Genomic DNA, 13,145 nt, shown 5'->3' on the forward strand with positions numbered 1-13,145 from the left:
GACGAGAACATATGTTTACTTAATTCTTGTTCTTACCAAGACAATTTAGACGGTTCTATTCATCTATTGGGGAATGTCCTTTTCTGTTCCAGCATGACTGTGCCCCAATGCACAATATAAGGTCCATCAAGGTTGGCTGAGTTACAATTTCAGTGACAGTTTGCAAAAGTATTTGCTCAATGCTATTCAGTCATTAGCATTTCCAGGATGACTAGTAGTTGATCAAACATGACATTTTCCAAAAGAATTGTAGTATTTTTGAAATTCCCAAGTTTGTACATGCTGATGCCAAAGAAAATGCAATGTACCTGACTGCTTTAACTTTATGCCATTGTCCGTCATTGATGGAATGTCGCGACATGATCTCCGCCTCACCACTGCCCAACTGGTAACTGGGAAAAATCAATAAATCATCAGAATGACTTTTGCTCAAAGCAATACAATTAAGTATATTTACAGCATTGCAAAACCCAACCTGAAAATGAGGTGTCCATTGTGAATTCCGAGACTGATAAAGTCCTTGCCTCTGCCGTGTTCGCCACGTTCCTGGAAGTCCAATTGTTTAGTTTAGTGTCTAAAGAGTCGATGCTGTGAACCAGCAACTTCTGAACGACTGCTTCCAATTGAGAATTTTCATAATACTGTAGCATACATTAGGAATAGGAAGATTCACTTTTGATACAAAAATTGTGTTAACATAATCATCATGCAAAAATTGTTGTAACGTTATTAACCAAATGGTGATTTGTAAATATTAGTATAGAAACAGCCAACGTGTCCACTCATGCCAAATAAGAGTGTCTCGTGTCAGAGTGGATACCTTTTTACTAGCATGCATCTTTCGCAAAGTGAGTGTGCCATTGGTTTCCTGAAGGAAATGGAGAGGAAGTCAGAGAAGCAACATGCATTTACATAGACAGAGCATGCGCACGGATGGCCCAGTCAAGAATGAGAATGAGCCCGTGCAAATGTTTGGCAACCAGTGAGGTGAATGCAAACAGCAGTGAGGTATTATTGTTAACGTTAAATTGACAACAATGGCATTAATGTTACATGAACATCGCCCTCCTTACAGCCAGTTCTTTACACATGATGTCAGTCAGTGGTGATGAGCAATGGCAACGTTAGAATGAGGAGTGGTTGGAAACTAAGATCAAGACTTACAACTCCCTGCCACAGAATCAGACCCTCAGAGGAGAGGGTATTGATCTCCAATTCAATGGTCTCCGGCGAGTCATGTGCTCTGAAGCATAAAAATATGTAATCAAAAATATGATCATACTTAAAACAAATGTTAGAGCAAACAAGTTTAAACAAACTTACCTTCTTTGTATCATGGATTTAGGAAGGGCAATGTATCCGTCGTTCTGAAAATGAGCCGCATACTGGTAGGGGGAATCTACATGCGATAGGAACAAAAAAAAAAAAAAAGAAATCAATATAGCATTTAAATAACAGCCGAGCTGCTCATCTGCACTGTTACGGCGCCCTCCAGTGGCAAATACTTTGACACCTGATGAGACAAGCTGGGTTACATGGTCAAGGATTAAATTAAAAGTAGTACACTTGATTCTGTGATAGAGAGAATATCTGTAGCATTTACATTCATTTTCAGGAAGATTGTGTCATTAGTTCCCTCTAACATGTCCTTAACCTTACTGGCAGTATCACCCGAGTTGGGATCTGCCTTCAAAGATCAAACTCAATTTGCAAACGAGGACACATTGAAAATCTGTAGTCCATTCAGAGTCATCATTTCGTCATCACATCATATTCTTTACGCGTTCCGTCTCCGACCACCAAGAAATGTGACTCCATGCACAATATAAAACACCCAGCACAGAGTACAAGTCATTCAGACAACCGTAAGTGTGATAAGTTGTTAATAGAAGTGCATACATGGAGGACATTCAACCTTTGGATTTGGACAGTTTCAGGGGGACACACAATATTGCAGCTTTAGTTGTCATCAGCAGGCAGAACAATGAGAGTTATCATCTTATATGAAATGACATGACGAAAAGAAGAATTAGGGCAATTCCAGTTGGTAAAATGGAAAAACTGCAGGTCCTTTTAGCTCTTAGTATACCGAGTCCCCCTTCCCAGCTTTCCAAAGTGAGTCCCAGTTGGACTGCAGGCACATGTTTGGTATGTGTCAGGAGGTTATGGGGCCCCTGGGCCTCAAATGGGTCCCTGTTAGTCACGGTCAGATCAGTCAGACTCAATATTCGTATACTGTACCATTAGCCTGGCTAGCTTCTGAATTCCACGCGGCGTCAGGGAAGCTGAAGACGCTGCCTGTGAGCGCAGGATATATAGAGCCATGAGAGGGTAGGGGGTAAGACACAGTGAAGCACGGATGGGGAGATCTCCCAGTGTGCTGTGCAATACTAAGGAGAGCCGCCAGTGCTTTATACTGGTGAATTTGAATCATTATATGCTTGTTTCTGACTTCACGATGAGCATGTACACATTGCGTAAGGATGATAAATCAACAAAAAGCACAAAAACATGTTTCGGTTTTTAACCTTACACCAAGAATACCAAAGCATTCAACACTCACTTTCTTCACAGTTGAGGCCGGCGAATCCCGAGTGGCACACACAGTGTCCATGAACACAGCTGCCGCCATTTTGGCACTGATAGTCACTGTGGCACACATCTTTGATGATCTCGCAACGCTCACCTGTAGGGTCACCAGGATAACGATAACCAAATCATCAGTGGAACGTTCCGGACTGTTTTACAACTAGTAGATTGTGTGCAAAAAAAAAAAAAAAACTGACATCAAAATGTACCAGTGGGAACATATTACATGCAGTGCTGGGAAGAATACTTTGGTTTCTTAATTGAAAATGTAATAGTAGTATAACTGTTTCAATTACTTTATTAAAGTAATATAAGTATAATTACTTTGATTACATTTTGATGACTGAATGAATTCATGAACAGGACCCTTGAAAGTTTCCTTGAAAATGTGCATTCAATCCGTCCATTATTATTTTGGAATTAACCACATATTTGTTCACAAATAACAAACTGATAAAACATGATGAAATGTAATTTCATAATAAAAAAATTGTTTGTTGCACTATATGTGTACAGCATGTGGAAAATTACCATACCATACTGACCTAATGTCAAATATGCACAGTTTAGACAATATCGCTTCACATGACACCCCAGATAAGTGAAAGTTCTATCAAAAAAAAAGTCCAAAATTATGAAGACGAAACTGTTCAAAAGTCAATGTTCTTTTTTGGAAAAATATGGCACATAACCAGAGAGAGCCAATCACAAGTGTTGCCTCTAGAAGGGGGAAATGATCTGGAGAAAAAAAATCTGAGTTTCTGCAGCTATTTTTCAAATATAAGTAAAATTGTAATCATAGAAATTTCCAAAAGGAACTGTAATTTAATTAGACATTTCTGCCCATTAACGTAATGGATTACTATTACATAATTTTTTTTAAATTAGATTATATAATCTAGTTGCATGTAATTAGTTACACCCCAACACTGGTTACATGCAAATGATTTTGAAGACAGATAAACTAAATTTGTTAGCACAAACCTTCAAATCCATCCCTACAGAGGCACTGGTACTCATACTCAGCATTGGGCATGCAATGACCTCCATTCAAGCAAGGTCGTCGGTCACAAGGGCTTGTGTCCACACACTTGTGGATTGCTCTACTCTCTGTAAAACTGTAGGACAGATCCACCTTCTTGTTGTTGATGAGGACCTAAGCAGGAAGTGCAGAAAATTTTAAGGAACAAAATCCATGAAATGATGTACTGTAGCGGCTTTCTATGATTTGGCTAAAGAGCTCTCACCTCTCCAATACAACCCTTAAACATCTCGCTGACATTTGCAGGCTTTGGTAGGATTTCAATGTTGGGGACACCTCCCAGGAACATCAGGGTGTGGATATTGAGGCCCTGGGCTTTTCCAGGAGAAGTCCGCTTTTCCACTGGACCATGGTCAACTCTAAGGTGACCATCCCGCTTGTTACGCTCGGCCACAACTCTGTGCCACTGGCCCAGAGAAACTGGTTCTGGACTGCGAAGGATTGCCTGGCCTGAATATCAAAGTGGATAAAAGTTTGCTGATGACCCACTGGATGAGTCATATCAAACCGATGAGATGGTTTTTTTCGGGGAGTTTTTCTTAATACTGTATCTTGCCACTGTCAAGATCAATTCATTTAAGAAGTATGGAAACAGTGTGATGGGTGCAGATTTTCACCAGTAAAATTAAGGAACACAATAATAAACATATATATATATATAACAACCAAAACGTATCATTATCTTTGAAAAGAGGATTTTGCTGGTGTTCATGCTTGTTTTCATTGATCTACAGTATGAGCAATGCAACATCTTTTCAAACCTTACTGGTTCATAATCATATACTGGTCATATTGAATGTTGAGGTCATCTGCTTGCACAATTGTATCAACTTTAGACCACAATCAGTAACACAAAAGAGGCTTGGCATGCAAAAGTTTGAAAAGCACAGTCTACGTTACCTGTGCCCAGTTCATACTTGAACTCCACATGCCCATCCGCCATGGAGATAGCGACAAAGTCCTCCACTTTCATCTTCTTCCCGCCGCAGAAGAACATCAGACCGTCTCTCTCAATGGGTTTGAACTCCAGTTCAACTCGCAGGTCATCATGGACATTGGTCAGTGGAGGGTAGGAGATATACGACTCCTCCCCGTTGAACAGCGGAGTGGTTACCAATTCCCCTTGGGATGATGAGGAAGTGGGACAACGCATCAACCTATTTGTCTATTTCAAAACATGCGCAAAATCCTCTGATTTGACCAGAGGATATCTGTTCTCTAGCCTAATTCCAGTCTGCATTGTGTGAAGAAAATCATTTGATAGTTGCAACCAGAAGACATCCTGACGAAGAGGAACCATTCACAAAAAAAAGTGCAAGTATTTACAGGAAGACGAGGGTGATTTTCTGTCTTACCATCCATGCATTTGTTTCCAAACTTGCCAAGGTGGCAGCGACAATCGTAGCCCAGACCATTTTGCCGATTAATGCAAGTAGCGTCTGGTCCGCAGGCCTCTGCGAGGACAAATCATAAAAGGTCACAGACATTGCATACTTGATTGCACTGGTCGCTTGGTTGTTAGCATGTACCTGAGTGGCAGTGAAGGGAAGAGTGGTGCTGGCAGTTGCTGCCAGTGAATCCTCTGGGACAGCTGCATGTATACAAGCTGGTGTCCGAGTCCTCGCACTTCCCTCCATTCTGAAGAGAAAAATGAAAACAATGAAATGTGTATAAGGAGCAGTCAACACATTATGAATGCAAGGCAGAAGCTGACCTGGCATGGACGATCCTTGCAGGTGGGACAGTTCGTAACACCAGTGGAGCTACGATCCATATCCTTGAAGAGGACCTCCTCACCTTGAATGACCAGCTGGCGAATGCAACCTGCACATGTCCATGTTATGGGAGGTGAAAAACACATCACTTTTGCCACATTTTTTGCCAGGGCCAGACTTTTAATTCCTACCAACAAAGCCGGTCTTGATGCCAGCAGTTTTGGCCAGAGAAGTGTAGTTGGGGTAACCACCCACATGCAGCTCCTCGTTTAAATCCAAGCCCTTGAACTTTCCCTGAAGAGAGGCAAGGAGCAGCTATGAAAGACACACTACACATGTGACATTAGCAGGGACGTCAACAGGGGTACCTGTGAGCTGCCATTGACAGGCTCCCCTCCATCCACCACAATATAGCCCAGGGTGAGGTTGCGATGCAGCTCGACTGTGTGAAATTCTCCCAGTTTGATTGGGTTGGGGTCACGAATAGTAGCCATGCCCGAACCCACGTCGAACCTATGGTGACACAATGGATGCTTTTGCTGCTGGCACCTCCTCAATATAAGCTGGTGATGCTGAAATTAAATTAATTCTAAAACTGACCTGAACTCTAAACGGCCACCTACAAGGCCAAGAGAAATGAAGTCTGCTCCTGTTGTCCTCCTCTGACCGTTGTAAAGGATCATACCTGTGTATAAAAAAGAATAACATAAAATAAATAAAATATAAAAATAGCCCGGATAAATATTTTTACTTAAAAATTCTACACAACAACAACATGAGAAGCTATGATGGGACAACATATCACACTTCATGGGTACCTAATTAGGTTGAGTAATTGAAGAATTACAGTAACAGTAACATAATTTCTCATAATGTAAAGAGAGAAACACACTACAAATCATGATATATCAATCAACAAGCATTTGTTCTAATGTTCATTACCAGTAAATGTTTCTTAACCTCATTAACAGTAATTTGAAATGATGTAGAGCTGTTCTTAATTGAATGTTGTTGTTTTTTTTTTTTTGTACAACCCCAATTCCAATGAAGTTGGGATGTTGTGTTAAACATAAATAAAAACAGAATACAATGATTTGCAAATCATGTTCACCCTATATTTAATTGAATACCCTACAAAGACAAGATATTTAATGTTCAAACTGATAAACTTGATTGTTTTTAGCAAATAATCATTAACTTAGAATTTTATGGCTGCAACACATTCCAAAAAAGCTGTGACAGGGTCATGTTTACCACTGTGTTACATCACCTTTTCTTTTAATAACATTCAATAAACGTTTGGGAACTGAGGACACTAATTGTTGAAACTTTGTAGGTGGAATTCTTTCCCATTCTTGCTTGATGTTCAGCTTCAGCTGTTCAACAGTCCAGGGTCTCCGTTGTCGTATCTTACGCTTCATAATGCGCCACATATTTTCAACGGGAGACAGGTCTGGACTGCAGGCAGGCCAGTCTAGTCCCCGCAGTCTTTTACTACGAAGCCACGCTGTTGTAACACGTGCAGAATTTGGTTTGGCATTGTCTTGCTGAAATAAGCAGGGGCGTCCATGAAAAAGACGTTGCTTGGATGGAAGCATATGTTTCTCCAAAACCTGTATGTACCTTTCTGCATTAATGGTGCCTTTTCACAGATGTGTAAGTTACCCATGCCATTGGCACTAACACAGCCCCATACCATCACAGATGCTGGCTTTTGAACTTTGCGTCCATAACAGTCCGGATGGTTCTTTTCCTCTTTGGCCCGGAGGACACGACCTCCACAATTTCCAAAAACAATTTGAAATGTGGACTCGTCGGACCACACGGGCATTCAATGTTGGTTTTCGGCCTTGCCGCTTACATGCAGTGATTTCTCCAGATTCTCTGAACCTTTTGATGATTTTATGGACCGTAAATGATGAAATCCCTAAATTCCTTGCAATTGTACGTTGAGGAACATTGTCCTTAAACTCTTCGACTATTTTCTCACGCACTTGTTCACAAAGAGGTGAACCTCGCCCCATCTTTGCCTGTGAATGACTGAGCAATTCAGGGAAGCTCCTTTTATACCCAATCACGGCACCCACCTGTTCCCAATTAGCCTGCTCACCTGTGCGATGTTCCAAACTTTCAACAAACAGGTGTTTGATGAGCATTCCTCAACTTTCCCAGCTTTTTTGGAACATGTTGCAGCCATAAAATTATAAGTTAATGATTATTTGCTAAAAACAATCAAGTTTATCAGTTTGAACATTAAATATCTTGTCTTTGTAGGGTATTCAATTAAATATAGGTTGAACATGATTTGCAAATCATTGTATTCTGTTTTTATTTATGTTTAACACAACGTCCCAACTTCATTGGAATTGGGGTTGTACAAAAAAAAACAACAACAACATTCAATTAAGAACAGCTCTACATCATTTCAAATTACTGTTAATGAGGTTAAGAAACATTTACTGGTAATGAACATTAGAACAAATGCTTGTTGATTGATATATCATGATCTGTAGTGTGTTTCTCTCTTTACATTATGAGAAATTACGTTACTGCTACTGTAATTCTTCAATTACTCAAGACTTATAGGTCGAACTAAGATGGTGTCTTGCTAACTGACTGAATAATGTAAAGCTTCACAGTTGACTAAATTACAAAAGGATTTGCTTTACAAATGAAGAAATTCAACTGTTAGTTGAGGTTTTGAGTGCAGTCATTCATGACAGTGACTGTACCCTTGTTGCAGAGAGTTCATTCACACACCTGATCGTGGCCTTTGAAAGCTGGATGGTAAAAGCAACATGCTATGGCGGGCCAAGTGGCAGGCCAACCAAAGTTAAAGTTGTGACCTAATTGGACCCATGCCTAAGCCAGTGACTTTCTCATTATGAGTGTGGCGTGCATCTCCACATGCCAGGAACACATGCTTCCATGAGAAATAGTCACTGTAAATGTCTGTTTGGAACATTACTGATGTATTGCAAATACAATTTCAGATACATGTACCATTGTATTTCTGTATTTCAATTTAATATCAGTTTCCAGTTTGTTCCCTGATAGTTGGCAACTAATGAGACCATTACACGCCTGAGTTTGATGATTGTGGCTTCAAGGCATCACAAGAACCAAGCAGCATGCAACTCATTTGCATCACTCTCACAACAACAAAAGCAACTTTGAGCTAGTTGCAAGGTGTGAAAGCTGGATGCAGCATCAACATTGGCCTTCAGTTCCTGCAGATTCAAGCACTGAGACTCACCAGCGTACAATATGAGACCTTCCCACCGCATATGTGAGGGGAGGTGGTCAAGGAGGAGAGAGGACGGAAGATGTAATGACATTACACATGAGGTTATACGAGTAGACAACATAGTAGAGGCTACAATGTTCTTGTGCACAATAATACAGTGTACTCACCATCAACATTGTCGGGCCTAAAGTTAATTTTGATGCCGAAAGCATTATAGGCGTTTTTGATGGTGGGCAGGGTGAGATAGGACAAAGGCTCCTGGGCAAAGTACGGCATCACTCTTTCTGGAACAGGACATCATTTCACAGTTAGACACATACAAAACCACACTGACAATCACCCCACCCAGTGATGCGTAAACTTGCAGTCTAACCATGAACATCCAGTCTTGTGAAGGCTTCTACTTTGCCCTGTTTGTTTGATGCGGTGCACACATACGTCCCTGAATCGCTATGCGTGACCCGAGGAACTGTCAGCACATTTACTTCCTGGAAGCACTTGGGTGGTAGTTCACCTTCGAGCTAAGACAGGAAGGCATAGACACACAAACACAGGGTACAGATGTCACGAGGGAGCAAAAGAGTGTGTACCAAGCTACCTAGTCTCAACGTTTCCCCAAAACGGAGCGATTCGCAAGCATTTGTCCCATTTGGCTAACTTCTCCAAAATGGACAATAAATACCAATAATAAGTGAAATAAAAACACTGACAAAAGCATCACCCAATTCCCCCTTTGACCCCAGTTACCCTCAGAAAAAAATGAAGGCAACTTTATCTTGTTTACCTTGGACCATCGGATCTCAGGTACAGGATATCCTGATGCCACGCATGGCAATACAGCGTCTGATCCAACAGTCACCTCCTTCCTTTCAGGGAGTGCAGAAATTTGAGGAAGCGCTACGAAAACAAACCAATAAACAAACACAAACAATGAGAAACCGTTAGCAGCAACTCTGTCTTGCAGGCAGGAAAGGAGTGCCTCTTCAGATCGGCTGTTTTCTTTCTTTCTTTCTAATATGAATATCATGTTTACTACAGAGTGGCGATCTATTGCCAAATCTGCTAATCTTTTAACTTAATCTTTTCAATTGACCTATGAGGCAGTTAGGTTTGCGCGCTGCCTTGCAACAAGTGACCAGGCTGTGACGAGGCACAGTTCCCTATCACTTTTTTTTATATTGTATAATTGCCACTGAACACCAAGTATGATAATGCACTCACACTGGACATTGAGGACCACCTGAGACTGCACCGACCCTACATCATTGGTGGCTGTGCAACGATACTGTCCTGCGTCTGCCTCCGTCACCTGCTCAATTTTCAGCATGCCACCCATCACCACGATGTGGGTTGGCAGAGGCCCACCTACTTTGCTCCACTTGACAGTGGGCTCGGGGTCACCGACAGCCTGGCATTCAAACTCCACTGAGTTCCCAACCATGACGGTTTGCACCGAGGTGCGCACATTGATCATCACCTTGGGCAGTGCTATAGGTAAAAACAAAAAGATTGTTGTTTTTCACATTTTAATAACTGAATAAAGAGCTTGCTCTGTAGATTGATTCTATCCAAAATGAAACATACCTTGGATAGTGAGCCTGGCTGCGTCCTGAGCCTGACCATACATGTTGCTTGCTCTGCAGATGTAAACACCTTCATTGCTCTGTTCGAGGTTTTCAATCCTGAAAAAGAGCTCATTTTTAGCTTTCAATATCAATATTTACCAAACTAAATTAGTGCACGTAGTGAGCTAAGCCCATTTAAGGATAAGTTTAGTGATTTGTTATTAACAGAACCTGTAAGAGTAAATTATTGAGTATGCAGTCGCATAATGGAGAAAATTATGCTATAAAAAATAAAAAAAAAAAAAAAATGTCCATACATACAATATTTCAGACTGTTTAAAAAACATCTGGGAACAAATGGGCTTGGAAATGGGAGTGTATAAACTGCAAAGAAATGTCACTGAAGGAGATTTAAACCTTTAGCACTGTTGTAGGTGTGCATGTGCTACTAAGGAGCTCTATGGGACTAGTGTCTATGGCCAAAAACTATTAAGGATTACTCAGGACATCTGTACAAGCTGCCCATCATTACAGTGGAGAGATAAGAGGCAGTGATCGTTATCTTTTGGCTACGTGTCACCTGAGCACGCCGTCCTTGACATGGTGGTTGGGCGGAAGACCACCTCCTTCTTTCAGCCACTCAATTTTCGTTTCCACCCCACCAGCTGCTGAACACGTGAACTCCACAGCGCTGCCCTGGGCCTTCACCTCCACTTGTGGTGACACACGCACTGCCAATGGCGCTGCAAAAGAGAACATCGTGGAGTAGTATGTTTTTGTTTTTCAAATATATTTTGACAGTTTGCCAGCTTATTCTGGTTGAGGCGTTCATATTTCAATTACTTTCAGCCAAAAGCATTGGAACAAGGAGGCTAATTGATCTTTTATTTCAAGGATTCAAGGAGTTTAACTGTCATACCAACATGAAAATCGATCAGCTTTCTATAGGTGAACAAGCAACATTGCAACAAGCAATTATGAAGCTGACAGAAGATAGAACATATATGTCAAACTCAGGTCTGTGGGACAATCCTGGCTGCAATCTGATGTAATTATATTCGGCCCGCGAGACCATATCAAATTTATTAGAGGCGGCCCGCCAGTATATAGCGCATGTGCCACTAATACTACAAATCCCAGAATGCATTGCTAGTGTGTTAGTGAGTGGAGACCTGCAAGCGCCCCCTCCTTTTCTGTTGCAGTTACGAGCAACCATGCTACCAGTCTCCTCGGGCAAATTTACACTACCCCTTCCCAAAAATGCACAAGCGAAAGATGGAAAGCAGGAGCTTCCAAGACAGGTAGGAGGCAGATTATCTGTTCACGAAATAGTTTAGATTTCAGATCTATAGATTTCATCTATTTAAATAGGAAACAAACACTACTGTCTTCTATTGTACATTTGAGTTCTCCTGTGTTTATAATATTAAAGTTTGCTTATTCAAGTTTGTTTTCATATGATAAGGTTTAACATTTCATATATGGAGAGAAGGAAACACATGCACAATTGCAGTCAATTTTCAATAAAGTTCGAGTTTGGCCCATTTGAAATCTCCCAAAAAAGAAAGAAACCTTACTGCACTTTGTAAATGATGTTCACTGGCTAGATAAAAGAAAGAGGAGCTGCCAACTGAGAGCTATAAAGAAGATCCAAAAACAACTGTTAATAACATCAGCAACAACCTCCAGAGGGCAGGAGTGATGGTATCACAAGCTACTATGAAAAGTGGAAGGTATGTGACTAACAAGTCAATCTCAAGACTTAAACCCTATAGATCATGCATTCTACCTGCTAAAGAAAAAATTTAAGGGAGTAACCACCCAAAACAAACAACTGAAAGTGGCTTAGGCGAAATCACAAAAGAACAATGCATAATTTTGGTGATGTGACCCTGGGTCACAGGGTTAATGCAGTTATTTTTGATTGTTTTATTTTTTCTTATCTCTTTTTTTCTTTCTCACAGTTTAGATCGATTTGCATGGTGAAAGGACACATGCATGGAGTCGTCCCCTGCGGGTTGTGGGGCCTGCTGTGGGGTTTCGTCCCTGCCTGGTTTAGGGGTGGGGGATTCCACCTCCCACACTCGGGGGTGGGTAGTGGGTGCTGGCTGGAATGTGTGGGGGGGCCGGGGTCGGTGCTGCGGGGCTGGGTGGGGCAGCCCTCTTCATCTGTGGTTGTTCTGCCTGGAGCCATGCCTCTTAATCACTCACCTAGCACACACTCACACCATCCATCCATTTCCTTTACCGCTTGTCCTCACTAGGGTCGCGGGTGTGCTAGAGCCTATCCTAGCTATCTTTGGGCGGGAGGCAGGGTACACCCGGAACCGGTCGCCAGCCAATCGCATGGCACACGAAACAAACAACCATTCACATTCACAATCACACCTATGGGCAATTTAGAGTCTCCAATCAAACTACCACACAGGTTTTTGGGATGTGGGAGGAAACCGGAGTGCCCGGAGAAAACCCAACCAGGCACGGGGAGAACATGCAAACTCCACACAGGCGGGGCCGGGATTTGAACCCCGGTCCCCAGAACTGATGTGCTAACCAGTCGTCCACCGTGTCGGCACACATCTGGGCACATATACATTTCCAGTGGTTTCTGGGGGACTGGTATGGGGTCAGGAGGGTGCGGGTGTCGGACCGGGTTTCAGCAGGTCAGTGTCGTTTCCCGGTCCGGGCGCCCTGCCCCTCCGCCCTGCCTACCCCCCAGGATTTTAATGCATCACACACACTCATCCCCATGTGTCTTTTAATGCGCCACATACACCCTTCTCTGGGGTACGGTGCGTCTTGGGTGCAGGGAATTTGGCTGTTAGGGAGCAGTGCCTGGCAGCCCTGCAGCCCCCTGGCTCACTGGTCTCTCCAGATTTTAATGCATCACACCACTCGGGGGTCACTGATACACGGAGTTGGGCCAATGACTGCCAGTCAGGGACCAGGCTGGTTGGCTGGGGGAGGGTGGCATTGGGTCCCTGCGG

The 13,145-nt window shown here is 42.3% G+C and overlaps 1 protein-coding gene across 13 annotated transcripts in view; it reads right to left on the reverse strand.

Moving 5' to 3' along the window:
- Positions 1–13,145, reverse strand: part of hspg2 (heparan sulfate proteoglycan 2) — a 116,721-nt gene that overhangs the window by 5,411 nt on the left and 98,165 nt on the right. For 9 of the 13 annotated variants that reach the window (XM_061793929.1, XM_061794008.1, XM_061793981.1 and 6 more), the window contains 23 exons: positions 10,739–10,901; positions 10,178–10,275; positions 9,815–10,081; positions 9,378–9,490; positions 8,967–9,114; positions 8,761–8,877; positions 8,603–8,620; positions 5,947–6,031; positions 5,715–5,859; positions 5,538–5,640; positions 5,346–5,455; positions 5,161–5,269; positions 4,987–5,085; positions 4,532–4,753; positions 3,837–4,081; positions 3,574–3,745; positions 2,564–2,686; positions 2,242–2,298; positions 1,324–1,399; positions 1,165–1,243; positions 821–868; positions 476–546; positions 309–392 (listed from right to left, as the gene is read on the reverse strand). In XM_061793929.1, coding sequence (XP_061649913.1) covers positions 309–392; positions 476–546; positions 821–868; positions 1,165–1,243; positions 1,324–1,399; positions 2,242–2,298; positions 2,564–2,686; positions 3,574–3,745; positions 3,837–4,081; positions 4,532–4,753; positions 4,987–5,085; positions 5,161–5,269; positions 5,346–5,455; positions 5,538–5,640; positions 5,715–5,859; positions 5,947–6,031; positions 8,603–8,620; positions 8,761–8,877; positions 8,967–9,114; positions 9,378–9,490; positions 9,815–10,081; positions 10,178–10,275; positions 10,739–10,901 — 2,752 coding nt within the window. The remainder of the gene's footprint in view (positions 1–308; positions 393–475; positions 547–820; positions 869–1,164; positions 1,244–1,323; positions 1,400–2,241; positions 2,299–2,563; positions 2,687–3,573; positions 3,746–3,836; positions 4,082–4,531; positions 4,754–4,986; positions 5,086–5,160; positions 5,270–5,345; positions 5,456–5,537; positions 5,641–5,714; positions 5,860–5,946; positions 6,032–8,602; positions 8,621–8,760; positions 8,878–8,966; positions 9,115–9,377; positions 9,491–9,814; positions 10,082–10,177; positions 10,276–10,738; positions 10,902–13,145) is intronic. The other 4 variants (XM_061793937.1, XM_061793972.1, XM_061793964.1 and 1 more) reach the window with 4 other exon arrangements.

This window comes from Phyllopteryx taeniolatus, chromosome 1 (assembly GCF_024500385.1).
Source record: "Phyllopteryx taeniolatus isolate TA_2022b chromosome 1, UOR_Ptae_1.2, whole genome shotgun sequence".
In the NCBI taxonomy this organism is placed as follows: domain Eukaryota; kingdom Metazoa; phylum Chordata; class Actinopteri; order Syngnathiformes; family Syngnathidae; genus Phyllopteryx; species Phyllopteryx taeniolatus.